Below are 18,923 nucleotides of genomic sequence, written 5' to 3' on the forward strand. Positions count from 1 at the left end.
GCGGTCGAAAGGATAATAAACTAAATAGAAAAAATCTATTCATAGCTTCGTGGAACGTCCGCACACTGCTGGACCTGGCTGAAACTCCTGACAGACCCCACCGGAGGACAGCACTTGTGGCCACAGAGCTCGCGAGGTATAACATCGATATCGCAGCTCTCAGCGAGACCAGAATACATGGAGAGTAGGGATGTGAATCTCAGCACTGAGGACGATTCGATACACATCACGATCCACTGCCAGCGATGCGATACTTAAACGATACATGGAATTTTCTGGCGATACGATGCGATACGTTTCACCGTCGTCACGATGCGATACGATTCGATACACATTAAGTTCAAATCAATGCGATCCGATACGATACAATGCAATTTGTTGCGATATTGTGCAATTAAACATGATGCAAATAAGCAAAGAAAAAAAGCTTTTAAAAAGATGGAATTCAGTATGGTATTACAAAAAGGATACCACTTTATTCCTTATAAAGAGTAGAACTTGTAAAACAACTTATTTAAGCCCTTTCACAATTGGGTTTTGTGCAAAGAAAATGTAAACAATTTGGCACCTGAGACTCACAGCTGTTGCTATAGTGTAAACACAAACAGACTCTCACTGAGTGTCTTATATGAAATATTCACAGACCTGTCTGGTATTTTATACCTGGGTTCCAAAACGTGCACGAGCTGTCTGAAACCCTCGTTGTCCACCACGCTAAGGCTGGAGGTCTTTGCATATGAAATAAGCAGTGGCCTTAGTTATAGCCATTGCGCGGTCACAGTGAGTTGCAATGGGACTCCCAAAATAAGAGGCAATTTTTTTCTGATCCTGACCTGGTTTACCAAGAGTTTCTCCGGTGTCCGACGAGGAACTGGGCGGGGAAGCGGGAGGGAAACTTGTCGGTGATCTGGTGCCATCGGTTTAAGTGGGTCTGCATATTTGTGGTGCTGCCGTAGTATGGCTTCTTAGTGCGACATTCCTTGCAAATTACGGAGGTTTTATCAAGCTTTCCGTCTTTCTTTTCGAAGCCGTAGTATTTCCAAACATAACATTTGAATGTTGCGGCTGCATTAAATATAGTAGTTTCCTTGCTGCTGCGTGCGCTAACTTCCATAATGTTTCGCTCGTTGTGTACTGGACTGTATGTGACGCACGGCTACCGTCCGTATTCAACACAAAACGCAAAGCAATGATGGTGCATTCATTGCGCTTAGGAAAGGACAGATATGTGACGTTTAAAATGAATAAAACGGCGATTGAAACGGATTTTACCGATACCCATCAATGCATCGTGATGAATCGCGATTTCACCGATACCCATCAATGCATCGTGATGAATCGCGATTTCACCCGTCAATCGCGTCGTACCCAGTGAATGAGCCGATGCACTCGGATCGCGGACGTGCGCATCGATGTATCGATTAATATCGATTATTTTCCACACCCTTAATGGAGAGGACTCCCTGACAGAAGTTGGTGCAGGGTATACCTTTTTCTGGAAAGGAGTCCCCGAAGGCACTCGTCGAAACCATGGAGTTGGCTTTGCTGTGAAGTCCCAACTGTTGAAGCGCATCCCAGAATCCCCCACCGGCATCAATGAAAGACTGATGACATGGCGCATTCCCCTGGCAAAGGGACGCTTTGCCACACTCATCAGTGCCTATGCACCAACTCTGAATGCCGAGCACAATATAAAGGAGGATTTCTACAGAGCTCTGGATACCATCCTGCAGCAAACACCGGCTACGGACAAGCTCATAGTCATGAGAGATTTCAATGCTAGGGTGGGCACGGGGGTGTGGAGCAAAGTTATTGGCCAGCATGGAGTGGGAAAAATGAACAACAACGGCCTTCGGCTCCTCTCCCTCTGTGCAGAACATCAGTTGGTCATCACTAACACAATTTTCCAAATGAAGAACAGGTTTAAGACCACTTGGCAGCACCCCCGCTCCAAACACTGGCATCTCCTGGACTAATTGATTGTCCGTCAAAAGGACATACGGGATGTCCTCATCACCCGTGTCATGCGCGGAGCTGAGTGTTGGACTGACCATCTTATGGTCAGATCCAAACTCCTCATGAGCATTCAACCCCGTCATCCAAGGACAGCTCCCAACAAAAGGCTCAACTGTGCAGCATTGAACAACCCCACCACCAGAGCCAACCTGCGGCGACTCCTTGCTGAAAACCTTGACAAGATCCCGGAAGAATCAGGTGACTGGCCAGCTCTGCACCAGGCTATCCAGAGCACAGCTTCGGAGGTGCTTGGCCAGTCAAGGAGGCGCCACCAGGATTGGTTTGACTGCAACTCAACCGAGATACATACACTTCTGAAAGCAAAGCATGAGGCCCATAAAGCTCTCCTGTCTTGCCCTACATCTCTCACCCGTAAAGCCACCTTTTCGGCAGTTAGAACAGCGACCCAGCGAGCACTCCGTATCATGGAGGACACCTGGTGGGTGCAGAAGGCAAATGAGATCCAAAACCTGGCAGACTGTAACAACACCCAGGGCTTCTACAATGCCATCAAAGCACTGTATGGTCCCAAGAAGCGGGCAATTGCTCCAGTCCGATCAGCAGATGGCTCTGCACTCCTCAAGGACCACCATTAGATCCTTGCCCGTTGGGCAAACCACTTTGAAAATCTTCTCAACCATACCAACCCTGTCAACCCACACATTCTGGACAATCTTCCAGACCTGCCAACAATCATGAGCCTCGACATCCCACCATCCTATTCTGAAACCCAGCAAGCCATTGCGGGCCTAAAGAACAACAAAAGCGCTGGTCCTGATGGCATCCCTGCAGAGGTTTTCAAACACGGAGGTTATCTCCTCACGCGCCGACTGCACCTCCTGATTCAAAACATCTGGGAATATGGGACTGTCCCGCAGGATTGGAAGGATGCTAACATTGTTGTTATTTATAAGCAGAAAGGGGACAGAGCAACCTGTGGGAATAGCCAAGGAATCTCTCTCCTCTCCACCGCAGGAAAGATCTTGGCCAAAATCATGCTCAGTAGGCTGGTCAAGCACATCTCAGAAAGTGTGCTTCCAGAAACTCAGTGTGGCTACCGGAAGACTAGATCCACCATTGACATGATCTTTGTTTTAAGACAGCTAAAGCAGAGAACATCACAAGGACCTGTACATAGCCTTCATCGATCTCAGCAAAGCCTTTGACACCATCAACCGTGAGTTGCTCTGGAAACACCTCTCCAAACTTGGGGTGCCACCCAAGTTTCTCAGCATCCTCCAGCAGCTGCATGATGGGATGCAAGCCAGAGTGCTCATTGGAGGACTCCAGTCAGAGCTCTTCAAGGTGAAAGTTGGGGTGAAGCAGGGTTGTGTCTTGGCTCCAGTGCTTTTTAACATCCTCCTTTCTGCCATTACGTGCCTCTTCCACCGTGGCATGGGACATGAAGACGGTGTCCATATGGAGTACTGCCTAGATGGAAGCCTCTTCAACATCAGACGGCTCCAGGCTCACACAAAGACAAAAATCTGTCAGATCTGTGAGCTTCAGTATGCTGATGACTGCACTATACTAGCTCACAGTTCAAACTCTATGCAGCACGCCCTGGACACCATTTCCAATCTGTACCAATCCTTTGGTCTTCAGATTAACATTAAAAAAACTGAGGTCATGTTCCAACTCACTACCCCAACTTCCACATCCCCCACCTTTCACATTAATGGCACTCCACTAAAAGTAGTGGACCATTTCACCTACCTTGGCTCCACTTTATCGTCAAATTGTTCCCTTGACACTGAAGTCCACACCCGTATTAATAAAGCATCATCATCCTTTGGTCGCCTACGCAGCAGGGTCTTTGAAAACCGAAACCTGAAGACCCGTACCAAGATTGCTGTGTATAATGCAGTATGTCTCTCCACTCTGCTCTACGGGTCAGAGTCATGGACTCCATATCGCCGGCACATTACTACCTTGGAAGCGTTCCACATACGCTGCTTGCAAAAGATCCTCGGCCTGTCCTGGGAAGATCGAATTCCCCATACAGACATCCTCAAAAGCACGAATTCCATCTGCATGGAAGCGCCGTGGCGAAGAAACATCTTCGGTGGATCGGACACACCATTCGCATGCCAGACAACTGCCTGCCCCGCCAGGTCCTCTATGGCCAACTGAGAGGTGCAAAGCGTTCTGCTGGGGGGCAAAAGCGACGCCTCAAGGACTACAGCAGGGACCTCCTAAAGCGAGCCAACGTCAACCCCACGCAGCTTGAAACACTTGCACTCAACAGACCAACCTGGCAGATCACTTGTGCCACTGCAATCTCTCAAATACACCAAATTAACCAAGCCAGACGAACCGAGAAACGCATTCAACGACATCAGCGGGCAGCTGATACCCCCCTGGTATCCGGTTTCCCTTGCTCCATCTGTGGTCGAGTCTGCGGCTCCAGGATCGGTCTCTATGCCCACGAGAAGTGGCACCAGCGACAGCGACAGAGTCGCTGCCCCCCCCACCCTCCCCCCTTTAAATTTAATCGTAATTACTCACGATTACTCACGTGAGTAATCACCATTAATTTTGTAGTTCATTTGAGTTAATTATGACAGTTGCATTTTTAATTAGATTAAATATTTTAATCATTTGACCCCCCCTCGGGTGGTGTCCGTCCCTCATTCAGCTCGGGTCCTCTACCAGAGGCCAGGAAGCTTGAGGGTTCTGCGCAGTATCCTTGCTGTTCCCAGCACTGCACATTTCTGGACTGAGATGTCCGATGTTGTTCCCGGGATCTGTTGCAACCACTCATCTAGTTTGGGGGTCACTGCCCCGAGTGCTCCGACCACCACAGGCACGACTGTCACCTTTACCTTCCAGGCTCTCTTCAGCTCCTCTCTGAGCCCTTGGTATTTCTCGAGTTTCTCGTGTTCCTTCTTCCTGATGTTTCCATCACTTGGGACCGCTACATCCACTACAACGGCTTTCCTCTGCCCTTTATCTATGATCACGATATCTGGTTGGTTCGCCATTACCATCTTGTCAGTCTAGATCTGGAAGTCCCACAGGATCTTCGCTCTGTCATTGTCCAGCACCTTCGGAGGTGTTTCCCATTTTGACCTTGGGGTTTCCAATCCATACTCCGCACAGATGTTTCGGTAGACTATGCCAGCCACCTGGTTATGGCGTTCCATGTAGGCTTTCCCTGCCAGCATCTTACACCCTGCAGTTATGTGTTGGATCGTCTCGGGTGCCTCTTTGCACAACCTACACCTTGGGTCTTGTCTGGTGTGGTATATTTGGACCTCGATGGCTCTGGTGCTCAGGGTCTGCTCCTGAGCAGCCAGGATGAGTGCCTCTGTGCTGTCCTTCAGGACAGCCTTCTCTAGCCACTGATAGGACTTCTTGAGATCAGCCACTTCAGTTATGGTCCGGTGGTACATCCCGTGTAGGGGCTTGTCCTCCCATGATGGTCCCTCTTCCAGCGCCTCATCTTCTGTTCCCCATTGTCTGAGACATTCTCTGAGTACGTGGTATATTAAGATATTTTGTGATGTTTTCTTTAATCAATGTATATCTTCTCAGTGAAAAACTGCTTTGAGATGATTGCATGACTTGGTGACTTGCTTGCCTAAGCAATTTCAGAGATGGACTCTGGAGCCTGCTTTGACGACTTCAGAGTTAAACTATTTAGCCTGCTTTGACGACTTCATAGTCTGCTTTGCTTGAATTGTCAAAACTTGATTGTGATCAATGCCACTTGATTACACAACAAACAGTGTGGCGTATTGAAGCTCACTCTGCTGAGGGTGTTGGCTCTCCACCCTAATGGCATACGGTAAGAGTTTAGCTTCATACAACTTGTTTGAACTGTGTTATCATTTCTGTGTGGGACCAATAAAGTGCCTATTGTTGGTAGCCAGAAGTGTCTTGTCGTTATTTCTGAGTGCCTATCTCCGACGATCCTTTATAAAACTTGATATTCATTCAAATTGAGTATCAGAAGTGTTTCAAAACAGTACGTCATCCGTTGGAGCCTTCTCCTTGATGTATTCATGGAGCTTGGATGTTTCATCCTGGACAGTGGCTCTCACACTCACTAGTCCCCGGCCTCCTTCCTTTCGGCTTGCGTACAGTCTCAGGGTGCTAGATTTGGGATGGAACCCTCCATGCATCGTTAGGAGCTTTCGGGTCTTAACGTCCGTGGTCTGAATCTCTTCCTTTGGCCACCTTATTATTCCTGCAGGGTATCTGATCACTGGCAGGGCATAGCTGTTTATTGCCCGGGTCTTATTCTTGCCTCACTCGCTGGAGGTATTTGGCCGTAGCCGCTTTCCTTGTTGCCAGTTCGAGGTTGCCATTGGCTTGTGGTATACCGAGGTACTTGTAGCTGTCCTCAATGTCTGCTATTGTTCCTTCAGGGAGTGAGACCCCTTCAGTGCGGACTAGCTTTCCTCTCTTAGTCACCATCCGACTACATTTCTCAAGCCCGAATGGCATCCCGATGTCGCTGCTGTAAATCGTGGTTGTGTGGATCAGAGACTCTATGTCCCTTTCGCTCTTAGCATACAGCTTTATGTCATCCATGTCGAGGAGGTTTGATTCTCTCCTCTTTCATCTCAAACCGCTTCAAACAAAGCGTGTGACGGAAAAGTGGTTAGGACTGCACGACTGTCCGTGTTTTATGTTATGTGTTGTGTTTATTATTTTACTTTATGTTAACTGTTTTGTAAAGCGCTTTGTTACAGCTGCCGCTGTTGTGAAAGCGCTATATAAATCAGCATGTATTGTATTGTATGTCTGCCACTGTTATGGTAACAGGCTTCTGTTCAGGGAGGTTGCTGTGCTCCTCTCTCAGGGGCACCAGCCATTGTGCACTGTTGTTATGTGTAACCTTCTTCTCCCCTATGCCTTTCCAGTACCTTTCAGTTTCCAGTCTTGGTGGGTCAGCTCTGTTGTTAGGACCCTGCCACTGAGCGTACACTTTCGCAGGTTGTGTTGCGAACAGCCTGTTTATTCGTCTGGCCTCATTCTCTTTCGTGTACCGCTTTAGGCGGCTGGACAAGGCTTGGAGCCTTTGTTTGGCAGTTTCGAGTGCTTCAGATATGGTCATCTGGATGTACCTTTCGGTTATTGGCCTTTTCATCACACCTCCGTCAATTGGCTCACATCTTTCCAAGCCGCCTTGATCTTAGCCTCCAACCGTCTTTTCCATGGTGGGTAACGTATCGCATGGCTTCCATGGTTGCTCTTATAGCCCAGCATCTCAAGGATTACTGATGCTGAAGCGTATATCAGCTCATTGGTTTCCGTGATGGTTACGGTCGGGATCGTCCTCAGTGCTGCATTTACACTTTCCATGAGACTTTCAGGTGGTACTTCACATAGCAGTTGTAATCGGTTTCTAGGTTGCCCAGCTTTCATTCTCGCCATGATGTTAGCTTTCAGGTCAGTTGCTGCCTCGCTCAGCATTTCATTCATTGGGGCTGGCCTCCCAATCTCATCATCTGCATTCATTGGGGCTTGCTTCCCAATCTCTGGTATGACCTCCTCCTCTGATCTGGCAGCCTGGGGCCCTTCACCATGGAACCTCATCAATCTCAAGTTGTGACAGCAGTTGCCGTTTGTGGATGTTGGAACACTGAGCTATTAGTTGTTTTGTGGTCCACCGTGACTGTGGGTTTTGAAGTAACCATTTAGCCCACATTCTCTGCATGTAACCACTCTGACTAGGGTTGCTTGAGTAGTAGCATTCCAACAGAGCCATGTTATCGCATCTTGCCCATCTCCAGTAGCCCATTTTTCATCATGGTGCTCTGGTTCCCCCGCACCTGACGCAGACCTTGTTTGGCCGGGCGACGTCTGAGTCATTCGAATGTCATTCGATTTATTGTCTCTCATCATTGTATGAGGTAGGCATTCGCGTGAAGGATCTTGCAAGGACCCACACTGGATGGTATTATGTGCTCATTATTTTGCCCCAAGCGGGATTCGAACCACCGTCTCCTGTTTGCCAAACCGATGCCTTACCAACTGAGCTATCCAGCCGCTATATATATATATATATATATATGAGCAGTCAAACGATTAAAATATTTAATCTAATTAAAAATGCAACTGTCATAATTAACTCAAATGAACTAAAAAATTAATCGTGATTACTCACACATTTTTTATCATTTCTGAATTTCCTTTTACAGTTTTTGTCCTATTTCTCCCCATTTTAATGCTCTCATCAACATGGAATCATGAATCAATTTCTATGTGCCAAATGCAAATATTTACTGAAATAACAATTTCGATTTTCAATTTTACATGAATATTTTTCACTTGGAGCAGTTATTCACACATAATCTTTCACACAATATTACTGTCCATCAACAACAGTGAAACAAAATATTTTGTCACACAACAGCTGCTTTAACAGCTTTTTTAATGAAATCAAAACAGAGCAATATAACATTATAAAGTGCACATCTAAGGTAAACTAGTGCTCAACAATATAGTGGATTCAAACCATGGTTGCATACTTCGTTTTTCCCACGTTTGTTTCTATATGTTTGTTGAAGAATAATGAGACACCGGACACCAGCGTTCGTTATGTGCCTTGTATTCAAAACTGCCGGCCGTACAAACAGGAGCACGCACTTCCCCCGTGCTACTGAGGCAAACCATTCTGAAAGAGGGGAGTTTCACTCCCCCTAACACAGTCGGGCTATGTTGATTGTGTTTGTCCTTCTTGCGTGGAAGTCTCTCTACGGTTTTGTGTAGACGTCATTTCGGATGACTACACTTGGTTCGATGACAACACTGGAGACGTTTTATTTTCGCTAGGTCGCTACCATTACAGCGCACTGTCACTGTCAGATGAACACAGAGAAGCTCAGAACACTGTAACCTTTATTTTTTAAGACCATGTCATTTTAAAATCTATATATAAAACTCCTCGACAACGAAATCATGTTTGCAGCAAGAAATTTTTCACAACAGGGGTTTTGTCACTGTAACAAATTTAGTCTCAGATGTAAGCACACACACACACACAATTGGATGTGTACTCTTTATTTTTATTCCAATAGTGCATAATTATGAGCACACACTTATTTGACACTTTGCATAGTCAGTGTGGAAAGAAAAAACGGGAAAGAAATTGCGAAAGTAGCAAATTTGATCTCAGATGTAAACACACACACACACACGCACACACACAATCGCATGTGTACTCTTTATTTTTATTCCATTAGCGCATAAGTATGAGCACACACTTATTTAACACTTCATATAGTTAGTGTACAAAGAAAAAAAGGGAAAGAAATTGTGAAATTTACGATCAGCATTCACTTTCGCTTACATCAATTTCTTAGATAATGTCTTTTATTTTGCTTCTTCCGTCTTTCATTTTGATCACTTCTCCCCTCTCTTCCAGCGTCAGAGCGTTTCTTGTCTTAGCTGCTTGACATCCAAAGATCCGTTTTGTAGCCATTTTAGCAATGCTGCTTCTGAATCTAACAATAACAGATTTCCAGACTTCCTGGACCCGGGGGCTTTTCTTTCCACTATCTCACTGTCTCTAACTCGACCTCGCTCGATCGCCACCCAAGACAGCATTGCTCAGCTGATGTCATGGAATGAACTTTTAAGCCAGCCACGGGACGCTTGTAGTCCTCGATGGCCATAGTTGGCGCGATGGAACTCGCCTTCTCTCAAATTAGCGCTCCAGTTAGCGTAAGGTTTTCAGCATAATAATGCTCAGCATAAATAAGTAGACAACAAAATGGTAAGTCAGAAAAAGTCTTTCTTTTCTTCAAAGTACAAATGTGGGCCACTGATTGCAAATGTGATTTGTCAATATGCACAAAAAAGGGCTTTTTAAATTAGTGTAGCTGAATTTAAGTCATTTGTTATCAAAAGTCAAAAAATTGTCTTTGTGTTCACTGAGAAGCAGCTAAAAATCGCATTTTTCCAAGGGGTTGGGGGAGGGGGGTGTTCATTTCTGCTGAGCAGTGTGTGTTAAAATGAAAGAAACTTTCAAAGATGTGTTTAAAATAGCACGTTTTGTGCATCACATCCTGTCACATGGGAGTGTCACTTGTCTCTCCACAATCTTGTCTATCCTCACCATAGCAACCTCCCTCTTCCGTCCACACACAGGTTCTTAAGAAGGCTTTGCTTTCTATCATTAGCCTCCCTGCTTTGCCTCCTCCTCTACCCTCTCTCTATCCTCCCCCTCCCTCCTCCATGTTCCCGATTAGTGACTGCCATTTTAATGTAGGAGCTGAAGAAGCATCTCAGTTCAAGATTCAAAGTGCAGAGACACAATAGCTTGAACAAAAACATGTTAAAACTTTCTGTTTGACTCAACCAATCAAACTTTTCGAAGACCATTCCCCTATGGCATTTTCAGATTGTCTTTGGACCATGTTTCCTAAAAATGTGAGTGCTATTGCATCTTCTTCTTGTTGTTGTTCTTCTTCTTGTTATTATTATTATTATTATTATTATTGTTATTATAGTTGGGACATTTGTTCAAAATGTGTGTGAAATGCATAACAAGTAGCTACAGTTAGTGAAAACTGAAATTATTCTAAATTGTTCTATTCTGGTAAGATGTAACGATGTATGTTTTTAATAAATCATCAATTGCCGACACTATGTGGGCTGGTGTCTGTAAATACATGGCTACAAGCTAGTATTGTTTTTGAACATCTGTGCATTTTTCATACATTTTTCTCCAAGTTAGGGTTGTGCCATAAACAGCTGTGGCTATTTTTGTTTTGGCAAAATGTTTTGATGAATATTGTGGAAACGAGGGAAATACCTCGGGTTCTACTTAAGGTGGTTTGGAGAATCTTCTCTTTCACCCAGCACCTTCTTATATAAGGCAGTTCGATTTACAAGCAAAGTAAGGTGGAGTTTCAAAGTGTTCAAGTTTCAAATGTGCCTCATAAATTTGGTTTGTATGACTAAAATAAAAACAACTGGCTACTTAAAACATTCAAACTTTAACTGGGCATTTCCCTTTAAAAATAGAGGCTGCTGGTGTTTTCGTTGTGTTTTATTAATTGTCAATGATAAACTGACAATTGCTTTTAGTTCAGTGGTGTTGCCCAAACTACATTGGGCACACTGTTGCTCAATTGGACAACTGTTGGATATTATATCATTGCTGGCAATATAGTTCCATATTTGTGTTGTTATTATATATTAGCTTACTGATGTTGCTTATGTACTTGTCTTTTGGGCAAGGAACATGTACGTTTTTATTTTATTTTTTTCAATCTCCAGTGTTTTGACAGTAAAGTAAGTGATTTTTTTCCCCACCAATTTCTCTCTTTTTCTCTGAGCGATATGCGCACCGACACGGAGGCTTCGCCCTTTTTAGCTCGACGCATGCGCCGATGTGTTGATGCGCACTACCAAACACTAGGTGTAAGGTTGTTAGAATGGATTAAAATGCGTGTCACGTTGAGGTTGTCTGCAGCCAAGAGAAATTGTTTGGCCTCTCATCGCAGCCAAGGAATGTTAACATCAATAATACACCGACTCATGTCAAAATCTGTAATAGTTTTGTTTTGATTGTTTTCATTTTACAATATGTTGGTTATGTTATGTGGTTGGAGTTTGACGTTAAAAAGGGGTGTTCCAAAAGTCTTTGGCAGAATTGAAGTCCCCATATCTCCTTAACTATGAATGGTAGTAAGATAAAATTTGTGCCAATTTAAAGCTAATTACATTAAGTTCTTTTTGTAAGGCTATTGTTTTTTTATATCTTTTCAGACCCATTAATGAAGTTCACTCAACCAGAAAAGGCGTTTTGTGTGCTTGAATTTGCAAAAACTGAATCATGGGCTGTTGTTCAACATGCATTTCGCTGAAAATTCGGAAAGGAGCCACCAGAGAGGAAGTCCATAGTGAGATGATATGGTAAATTCATAACGGATGGGTGATTATGCCCAGGTAAAAGAACGGGACGCCCCTCAACTTCAGAAGATGTGATTGATCAAGTTCAAACTGCTTTCCAGCCGAGCCCCCATAAATCGATCAGAAGAGCCAGTAGGGAACACACCATGTGGTTTCTTTTTGTGGGGATTTGTGAAAGGATTAGTCTATGTGCCCCCTATTCCAAGATACGTGGACGAGCTGAAGGCACAAATAACAGAAGCTGTTGTAACCATTGACAATGCAATGTTGGGGTGAGTTTGGCAAGAATTTGGCAATCGGCTTGATGTGTGTCGTGTGACCAATGGTGCTCACATTAAACATCTCTGAACATTCATTGTAAAAATTGAGATTACAAGATTTCTGAATTTACCAGATGCGTTTTTATATCCTTCAGAGTTTCTGAGATACTCAATGTCAAAATGTGCCCAAAACTTTTCGAACACCCTGTATAACTGTCAGGCATTCTGCTGATAGTCTAGTCTTGTGTTTTGTTTTTGTCATATAGCTAAATAAGGTGGCTAATATGCTCTTAAGATATCACAATTATGACTGTGCAAACTACACCTACTATAATAAATATACTGTATTGTTAAATGAATACCTCATTAAAATGTCAATCCAAATTAAGCATTTTTCAAACAAAGGCATGAAGTTAGAATTCATTATATTGTGCCAGTGGTCATAATGGTGTGATCAGTTGTGACACCGGCTCAGTTTGTTGAGCAAAAAAGGTGTGCCATTCATTGCACATTGGCAAATACACATTCATGAGTATGGCGGCCCGGTAGTCCAGTGGTTAGCGCGTCGGCTTCACAGTGCAGAGGTACCGGATTCGATTCCAGCTCCGGCCTCCCTGTGTGGAGTTTGCATGTTCTCCCCGGGCCTGCGTGGGTTTTCTCCAGGTGCTCCGGTTTCCTCCCGCATTCCAAAAATATGCATGGCAGGCTGATTGAACACTCTGAATTGTCCCTGGGTGTGAGTGTGAGCGTGGATGGTTGTTCGTCTCTGTGTGCCCTGCGATTGGCTGGCAACCGATTCAGGGTGTCCCCCGCCTACTGCCCGGAGACAACTGGGATAGGCTCCAGCACCCCCCGCGACCCTAGTGAGGATCAAGCGGTACGGAAGACATTCATGAGTATTTGTAGTCTTGTGTAAGACATTTTATTCAGTATTGAAATAGGGAAAAGCACTGAGTATTTGGCATGGCCAAATGACACAAGTAAAACCTCTTATGCTGTTTGACAATACGTCTGATTAGCGGATGTTCTGAGCTGAATCCTCCTCAGTCAACCAACCAGATAAATGTATGCATATAATCATGTGATTATATGCAAAGAGGCAATGTGACTGAAAAATATCTAAAAATCTACCACTGCATTCACTGTAGCTCTTTATTACAACCCTCAGGTGTGTGTGAGAGTACAGAATGCAGACTGTCCAAGAAGGGAGTTGGCACCCTCCGCACAAGTCTAATCATGCGTCAGCACCCAGGCCTCGACCACCTTCCAGCTCGCGCCTTGCCTTTGTGGAGACAGCTACGCCAGCGAAGAGGATCACCTTCTACAGAAGTGGGGACAGCCAGTTTGGTGGTGTCAGGATGGCCATCCACAAGCGCAGCTTCAAATGCTTTGATGCCCTGCTGGATGACCTTTCACAAAAGGTTAGTAGGACGAGTGGCAGGTATCAAAACACAGACCACAGGATTACCTTTGTTCCAAAGCAGTGGCACTAGTTATGCAAAACATTACCTTTTTTTCACTTTTATTTATTTCACCATGGATTGAGTACTGCTGAGTCTATTATAACCTTCCGGAAGGACCAACCGATAACAAGAGTGCAGACCTCCACTGCCCACTGCTTCATAAAGTTTCATAATAGTGTTTTTTGTTAGTCCTGCTAACAAGTGGTAATAACTTACGGTACTTCACAGAAGTGATAACTGCTCGAGCCAACATGAATACATATTTAACTCTGTGTAGATGCCCCTTCCATTTGGTGTGCGGACTGTGACCACCCCCCGCGGCACACATGTTATCAAACATCTGGAGGAACTCCAGGATGGGGGTTGTTACCTCTGCTCTGACCGGCGGCAGCCAAAACCAATCAACATGGAGCATGCAAATAAAGCCCGAAGCATTTGGCACCATCACGGCCGAAAAACCACTCAACCAGAAACCTTGCCCACGTTCTCATCCGGCCTTCTACCTCACAGACATCGACGGATCCTTCTGATTAAAAATACAGAGCCAGGGATGCGGAGGAGTGTGGTCCTGAACAGGAGTTCAATCCGAAGTATGAGGGCCTTTCTTGAGGAGGTGTCTGAGGTGATGCAGTTCTATGTCCGAAAAATGTATACTGCAGAGGGACGCAGGGTGAGAAATTATTTTTACCTTCATACTTGAACAGCACTCATTAGTCAGATCCTTAGATGACCACGTCCTGCCTTTTGATAAAATTATCCAGATACATTATAAACGGAGAAAATGACAAACAGCACTAACAAAGGCAAAATCACCCAGAATCGGCACATGTAGATGTAATTTGTATAACTGTGCATGTAGACAAACAAAAGTCGCATTTTAACTAATGATTTAAATTTTGGACTCGACTAATAACTGTATATGTCCCTAGGTTGACAACGTTCAAAGTCTGATGACCTGCCCTGGAGTTTTGGTGTGTGTCGGCAGAGAGGCCCTCAGTCCATTGCTGATGAAGATCCTGCGGAAGAGCTCAGAGGAAAAACTGCCAGGTTTGAGCAACAAGTCTCCCGGGCTTGGTCGCAGGACTCCTGAAAATGGGGCTCGATCCCCTGGTATTCGAGAAGCAAGATCACCCCCGCATGGAGCTCAGTCCAGAACCAGTGAGTGCAGTGAGGGACAGGAAGGCAGGAAAAGTGGTAGGCTATCAGTCATTGACACATACAGTATGTGAAGACCCATAAATTTACAACAAAGAGCTAATTCCTGTTTGATTTTTCACTCTGATTTCAGTTAACTTTGGTCTGGAAACAAAAAAGAGCATCATACACCCTCGGTCTGATTCATCTACCCGCTCCACTCGATTGTCTTTGTCCTCAGAGAAGTCCTTTGGCAACGGTATAAGAGCACACTCGCAACAGAGACCGGCTATTATGAATGATGATATTGAAAAGCGTGTCCTAGTCAACAAGGATGGCAGTCTCTCTGTGGAGATGAGGGTGCGTTTTCGCCTCCGCAATGATGAGGCCTTGCAGTGGTCCACAGAGATCGGAAAATCGCACTCTTTGACAAGTGACTACTGCCCTCCAAGCCATGCCCACCCCCCGTACTTACAAAACTGTCAATCCGAAAGCTGCTCTGATTGTGCAACTGTTGACACAGATTATATGGACTACTCCAGTCATGCGTTGCAAGTGAGCCAGTGCCACTGCTGCTACCAAATGCAAGAACAGCAGTTCAACCTATGGGAAAATCCAATACACAGTCATAAGCAGCCACCCGTCCCACCCCCATATATGTCGAGCCAAACCCACACTACAGTAAGACACACACATTCTTCTGGCTCTTCCTCATCTTGTAACTCGATGAGAGTAGTGCGTTGCCAGGCAAAACTCTCCAACTGTGGAAGAGGTTTGGATTCAGAGCATAGCCAACTTGTCCAAGAGGAAACCTGTGTCGTGGAACAAGTAGAGCGTAGATTAGACATGGGGGAAATTGAAGACACTAACTTAGAGGTGTGTATGATGAGTAGGTGCTCCAGTCGCAGTGAAGTGGTCACCCTGAATGGCAATGCACGATCTCCTAGCGAGAGGTCGGTTGTGGATAAGGCGATGGAAGAAGAGGTGGATCAAACACTGTCCAGAGTCAGCAGCTCATCGCATGTACTGCAGTCATTAAAAGAAGACCAAGATGTTGATGATGACCTGTCACCGAGCGCTTCGCAATGCTCCCACAGAACTGGGCCATCCCCGAAACCTCCATTGAACAACAATCAGCCAATCAACCTCTCGGGTGAGCTCAACGAGCCAGATGGCCAGAAGGATCAAGCAAATGGAACAGCATCTGCATCTCCCACCTCATGTATGTGTGTAGCTGAGATGAAAGATCAAACTCTCAGATTCAGCTCAAATGTAAGTAGAGCTTCTTGTATCTCCTCCAAAGTTGTGAACCAAGCACACGAGAGTGAAGACATAATAAGCTTTGTTAAAGCTTCATCTGGCATCTCAGGTCTGTCTCGGATGTCAAGTGTGTGTCCTCACTGTGGGGGCTACAAATGGGCAGTCACCTCCAATCGCAGTAGTAGAGCTTCAGGGAGATCATGTCACACTGCTCAAGCCCATTCAAACCCGCATTCACCTATCCAAAACCAAGAGAGTACAAATGACTGTATGAACGATGATGCTTTGTCTACCCAATCCAATAAATCCAATCTCACAGGACAGAGATCTGCCATAGCCGATGTCCTGAAAAGTGAAACATCCAGTGCCATTTCTAGGATGTCCAGTCCTGAGCCAACAAGAAAGCAAGAAAGAGTCAGCTCGACTTCAAGCCACAAATCCAACACACCACAGAAATCTGTTTGTACGAGAGCCACAAGTGAAAATAACATAAAGAGAAGCGCCAGTGCTATGTCAGATCAGTCCAACAAGTCTCACAAGTCCAACTTGAATGGCACCGTTGAAGGTTCCAGTGTCACAACAACAGAGAGAGCAGAGGGAGGAACCTTGTACAAACAAGACTCAAAATCTTATATCTTTGACAATGCAACTTTGGAAGACAGTCGATCTCATAGCCATCCTTCTGTAAATTCCAATGTTTCTATCAACTCTGGCACGGAAGACAGATCCAATAGTGTCCTCTCAACTACATCATCAAAGTCAAATATTTCAGGAAAGTCCAAAATATCATGCCACAAGTCCACCAACAGTCAATGGGCAATTGATGAGACAGTGGCGGTCGAACCAAATAAAACGGAGGAAGAAACAGATATGTGCCTGGAAAATCCAGACATTGAAGGCAACAAGCAAGACTGTCATACAGCTGAAGAAAGTGCTTCCAATGCTATGTCTGCAAAATCGACAACCTCTTTTTGTAAAACCTGTGTCTCAAACTGCACTGCAGATTCTCCCAATCTAAAGGAATCCAATGTTTCCTCGATTGAAGTAAATGGAAGTAGGTTAAATGAAGATAAAGAGCGGGGAGTCAGCCCCATATCTATCAAGTCAAAATCTTCATTGAGCCCATCTCCCTCTCATAAGTCAGTTTCTACCAAGACTCTAAAATCAACATCCCAAAAACCAAACGTGGTCACCATTGAAACTCCACAAGAAGTTGATGGGTTAAGTGATGTAATCGAGCCAGCACCAAAAACTGCTGACGGTGAAGAGGTGGAAGAAAGAAATTCCCAAAGTAAAACCTCTGAACACTGTTATGGTCAAATGTTGTCACCTAAGAGAATACGCTCATCCTGGTCCCATTTGCAGAAAGTTAGAGCTGCATCACCTGGCAGTTCTAATGATATAGCTTCTTCCAAATCTGGAAGTTTTAAATGCCAATGTGTCGTAGCTTCAGCATTTGAAGAGGGAAAGAAAAAAGAGGCAGCAGAGGAAAATGAAGCAAAGAAACAGCGAGACAAAATGGAACTAAATGAAGTGGCGGACTCGAGAGGCACAGAGCAACTCGGTCAACATTCATCTGGGTCAGTGTCTTTTGGATTGCCAGATGATCAGGAAACGTGTAACACAGACAGCTGCAAGTCCTGTATTTCATTTCACGCTGCCAATAACAACAAGGATGGCATGAGGGCAGCAACTCCAAATGCCCAGTCAATATCGTCTCAAAATTCCAAAGTCAATGAGAGTACCAGGGCAGTCGATATTCCTACCATTGATGCACCTGAACCTGATGGGGATGTTGACAACCAACCGAAGGAAAATATTTGTGCCAGCCCAGCCTCAAGCTCCAACACTAAAAGAATCACTGACGAAAGAACCTCATCTTCGCTGTCATCGGTTAGTGCCAATGTTAAACATTCTAAGTTTGCTCAACAACCTGATGGAGATGTGACAACTGTTGATTCTGACAAGAGTAGCTCCAAAAAGTCAGCAAGTAGAGCCAAAGAAAAATACAAAAGCCTCATCACCAAGGCAGCTAATGCACACTCCAGTGGACTCTGTTCCCTCGGATGTGACTTGGCAGCTGATGCAAATGTAAATGGCTCGAAGCAGAGTAAAGGAGAAGCCACCGTCGAAGCATCTGACAGTGGTAGTGTCCAATCTGTCAAAACATCGAGTTCTACAAAGAAAGGCATCTCAGCCAGGTCCTCAAGGCATAGCAACTCCAGAGCTTGCACTAAAGAGACACATGGTGAAAGCACCGTGTCTGCTGCTGACCTTCTCAAAGGTACTAAGGCTGCATATCAACACTGTCAGGAGTCAAGTAAAGCAAGCAAATCCAGCAGCAAACAGCATTTAGAGAAAAACAAAAGGCATCAGAAGGATCAGGGTGAGGGGACAGAAGTGACCCCTGCTTGTCTACCCAATGCATCCCCCAGTGAAGTGGTCAGTGATTGGTTGCGCAGCATTCCTTCTAACAGCAACATGATCGCTCTTGATGAGCTCATTGAGGATGTGCATGGGAAGGAGGTGATGGTTAAAGCTGAAGCAGAAGTAACAGAATCTAAAGAAGAACATCATGAGGAAGATAAGTCAGACAAGGTGGAGAAAGAAGTTGGGGGTGACCAAAAAGAAGAAGAAGGATGTGCAACACTGAATGAAGAAGAAAATACAGATCTGATGACAGGTGTTGGTGCAGTAAATGCGTCTCACCAGCCCAACTCTGCATGGATTAGTGGAAAGGCATTACCCAAGGACTGGCGCTCTTCAGCTGCAGTGATGAAGGTTCTTCTCAGCTCCTCTCTGGGACGATGTAGAAGCTTGCCTGAGGTACAGTAGGATCAATAAAACAAAATATGATTTTTGTCTGGAGTGTATATCGCATTTTTCTGTTTATGCAACAAGCAAATACAAGAAGTAG

The 18,923-nt window shown here is 44.9% G+C and overlaps 2 protein-coding genes across 5 annotated transcripts in view; both read left to right on the plus strand.

The window, feature by feature from the left end:
* Positions 1-18,923, plus strand: part of LOC127592389 (chloride intracellular channel protein 5-like) — a 98,060-nt gene that overhangs the window by 13,436 nt on the left and 65,701 nt on the right. The window lies entirely within an intron of this gene.
* rp1l1a (rp1 like 1a) overlaps positions 1-18,923 on the plus strand; it is a 32,861-nt gene that overhangs the window by 6,864 nt on the left and 7,074 nt on the right. Inside the window, exons 2-6 of one of the 4 annotated variants that reach the window (XM_052052205.1) lie at positions 46-136; positions 13,318-13,570; positions 13,890-14,282; positions 14,542-14,806; positions 14,901-18,832. In XM_052052205.1, the coding sequence (XP_051908165.1) occupies positions 13,337-13,570; positions 13,890-14,282; positions 14,542-14,806; positions 14,901-18,832 (4,824 nt within the window). In that variant the 5' untranslated portion in view covers positions 46-136; positions 13,318-13,336. Of the gene's footprint in view, positions 1-45; positions 137-6,146; positions 10,402-12,175; positions 13,571-13,889; positions 14,283-14,541; positions 14,807-14,900; positions 18,833-18,923 lie in introns of those variants that run through there. The other 3 variants (XM_052052191.1, XM_052052196.1, XM_052052214.1) reach the window with 3 other exon arrangements.

Source organism: Hippocampus zosterae, chromosome 2, assembly GCF_025434085.1.
Source record: "Hippocampus zosterae strain Florida chromosome 2, ASM2543408v3, whole genome shotgun sequence".
Taxonomy (NCBI): domain Eukaryota; kingdom Metazoa; phylum Chordata; class Actinopteri; order Syngnathiformes; family Syngnathidae; genus Hippocampus; species Hippocampus zosterae.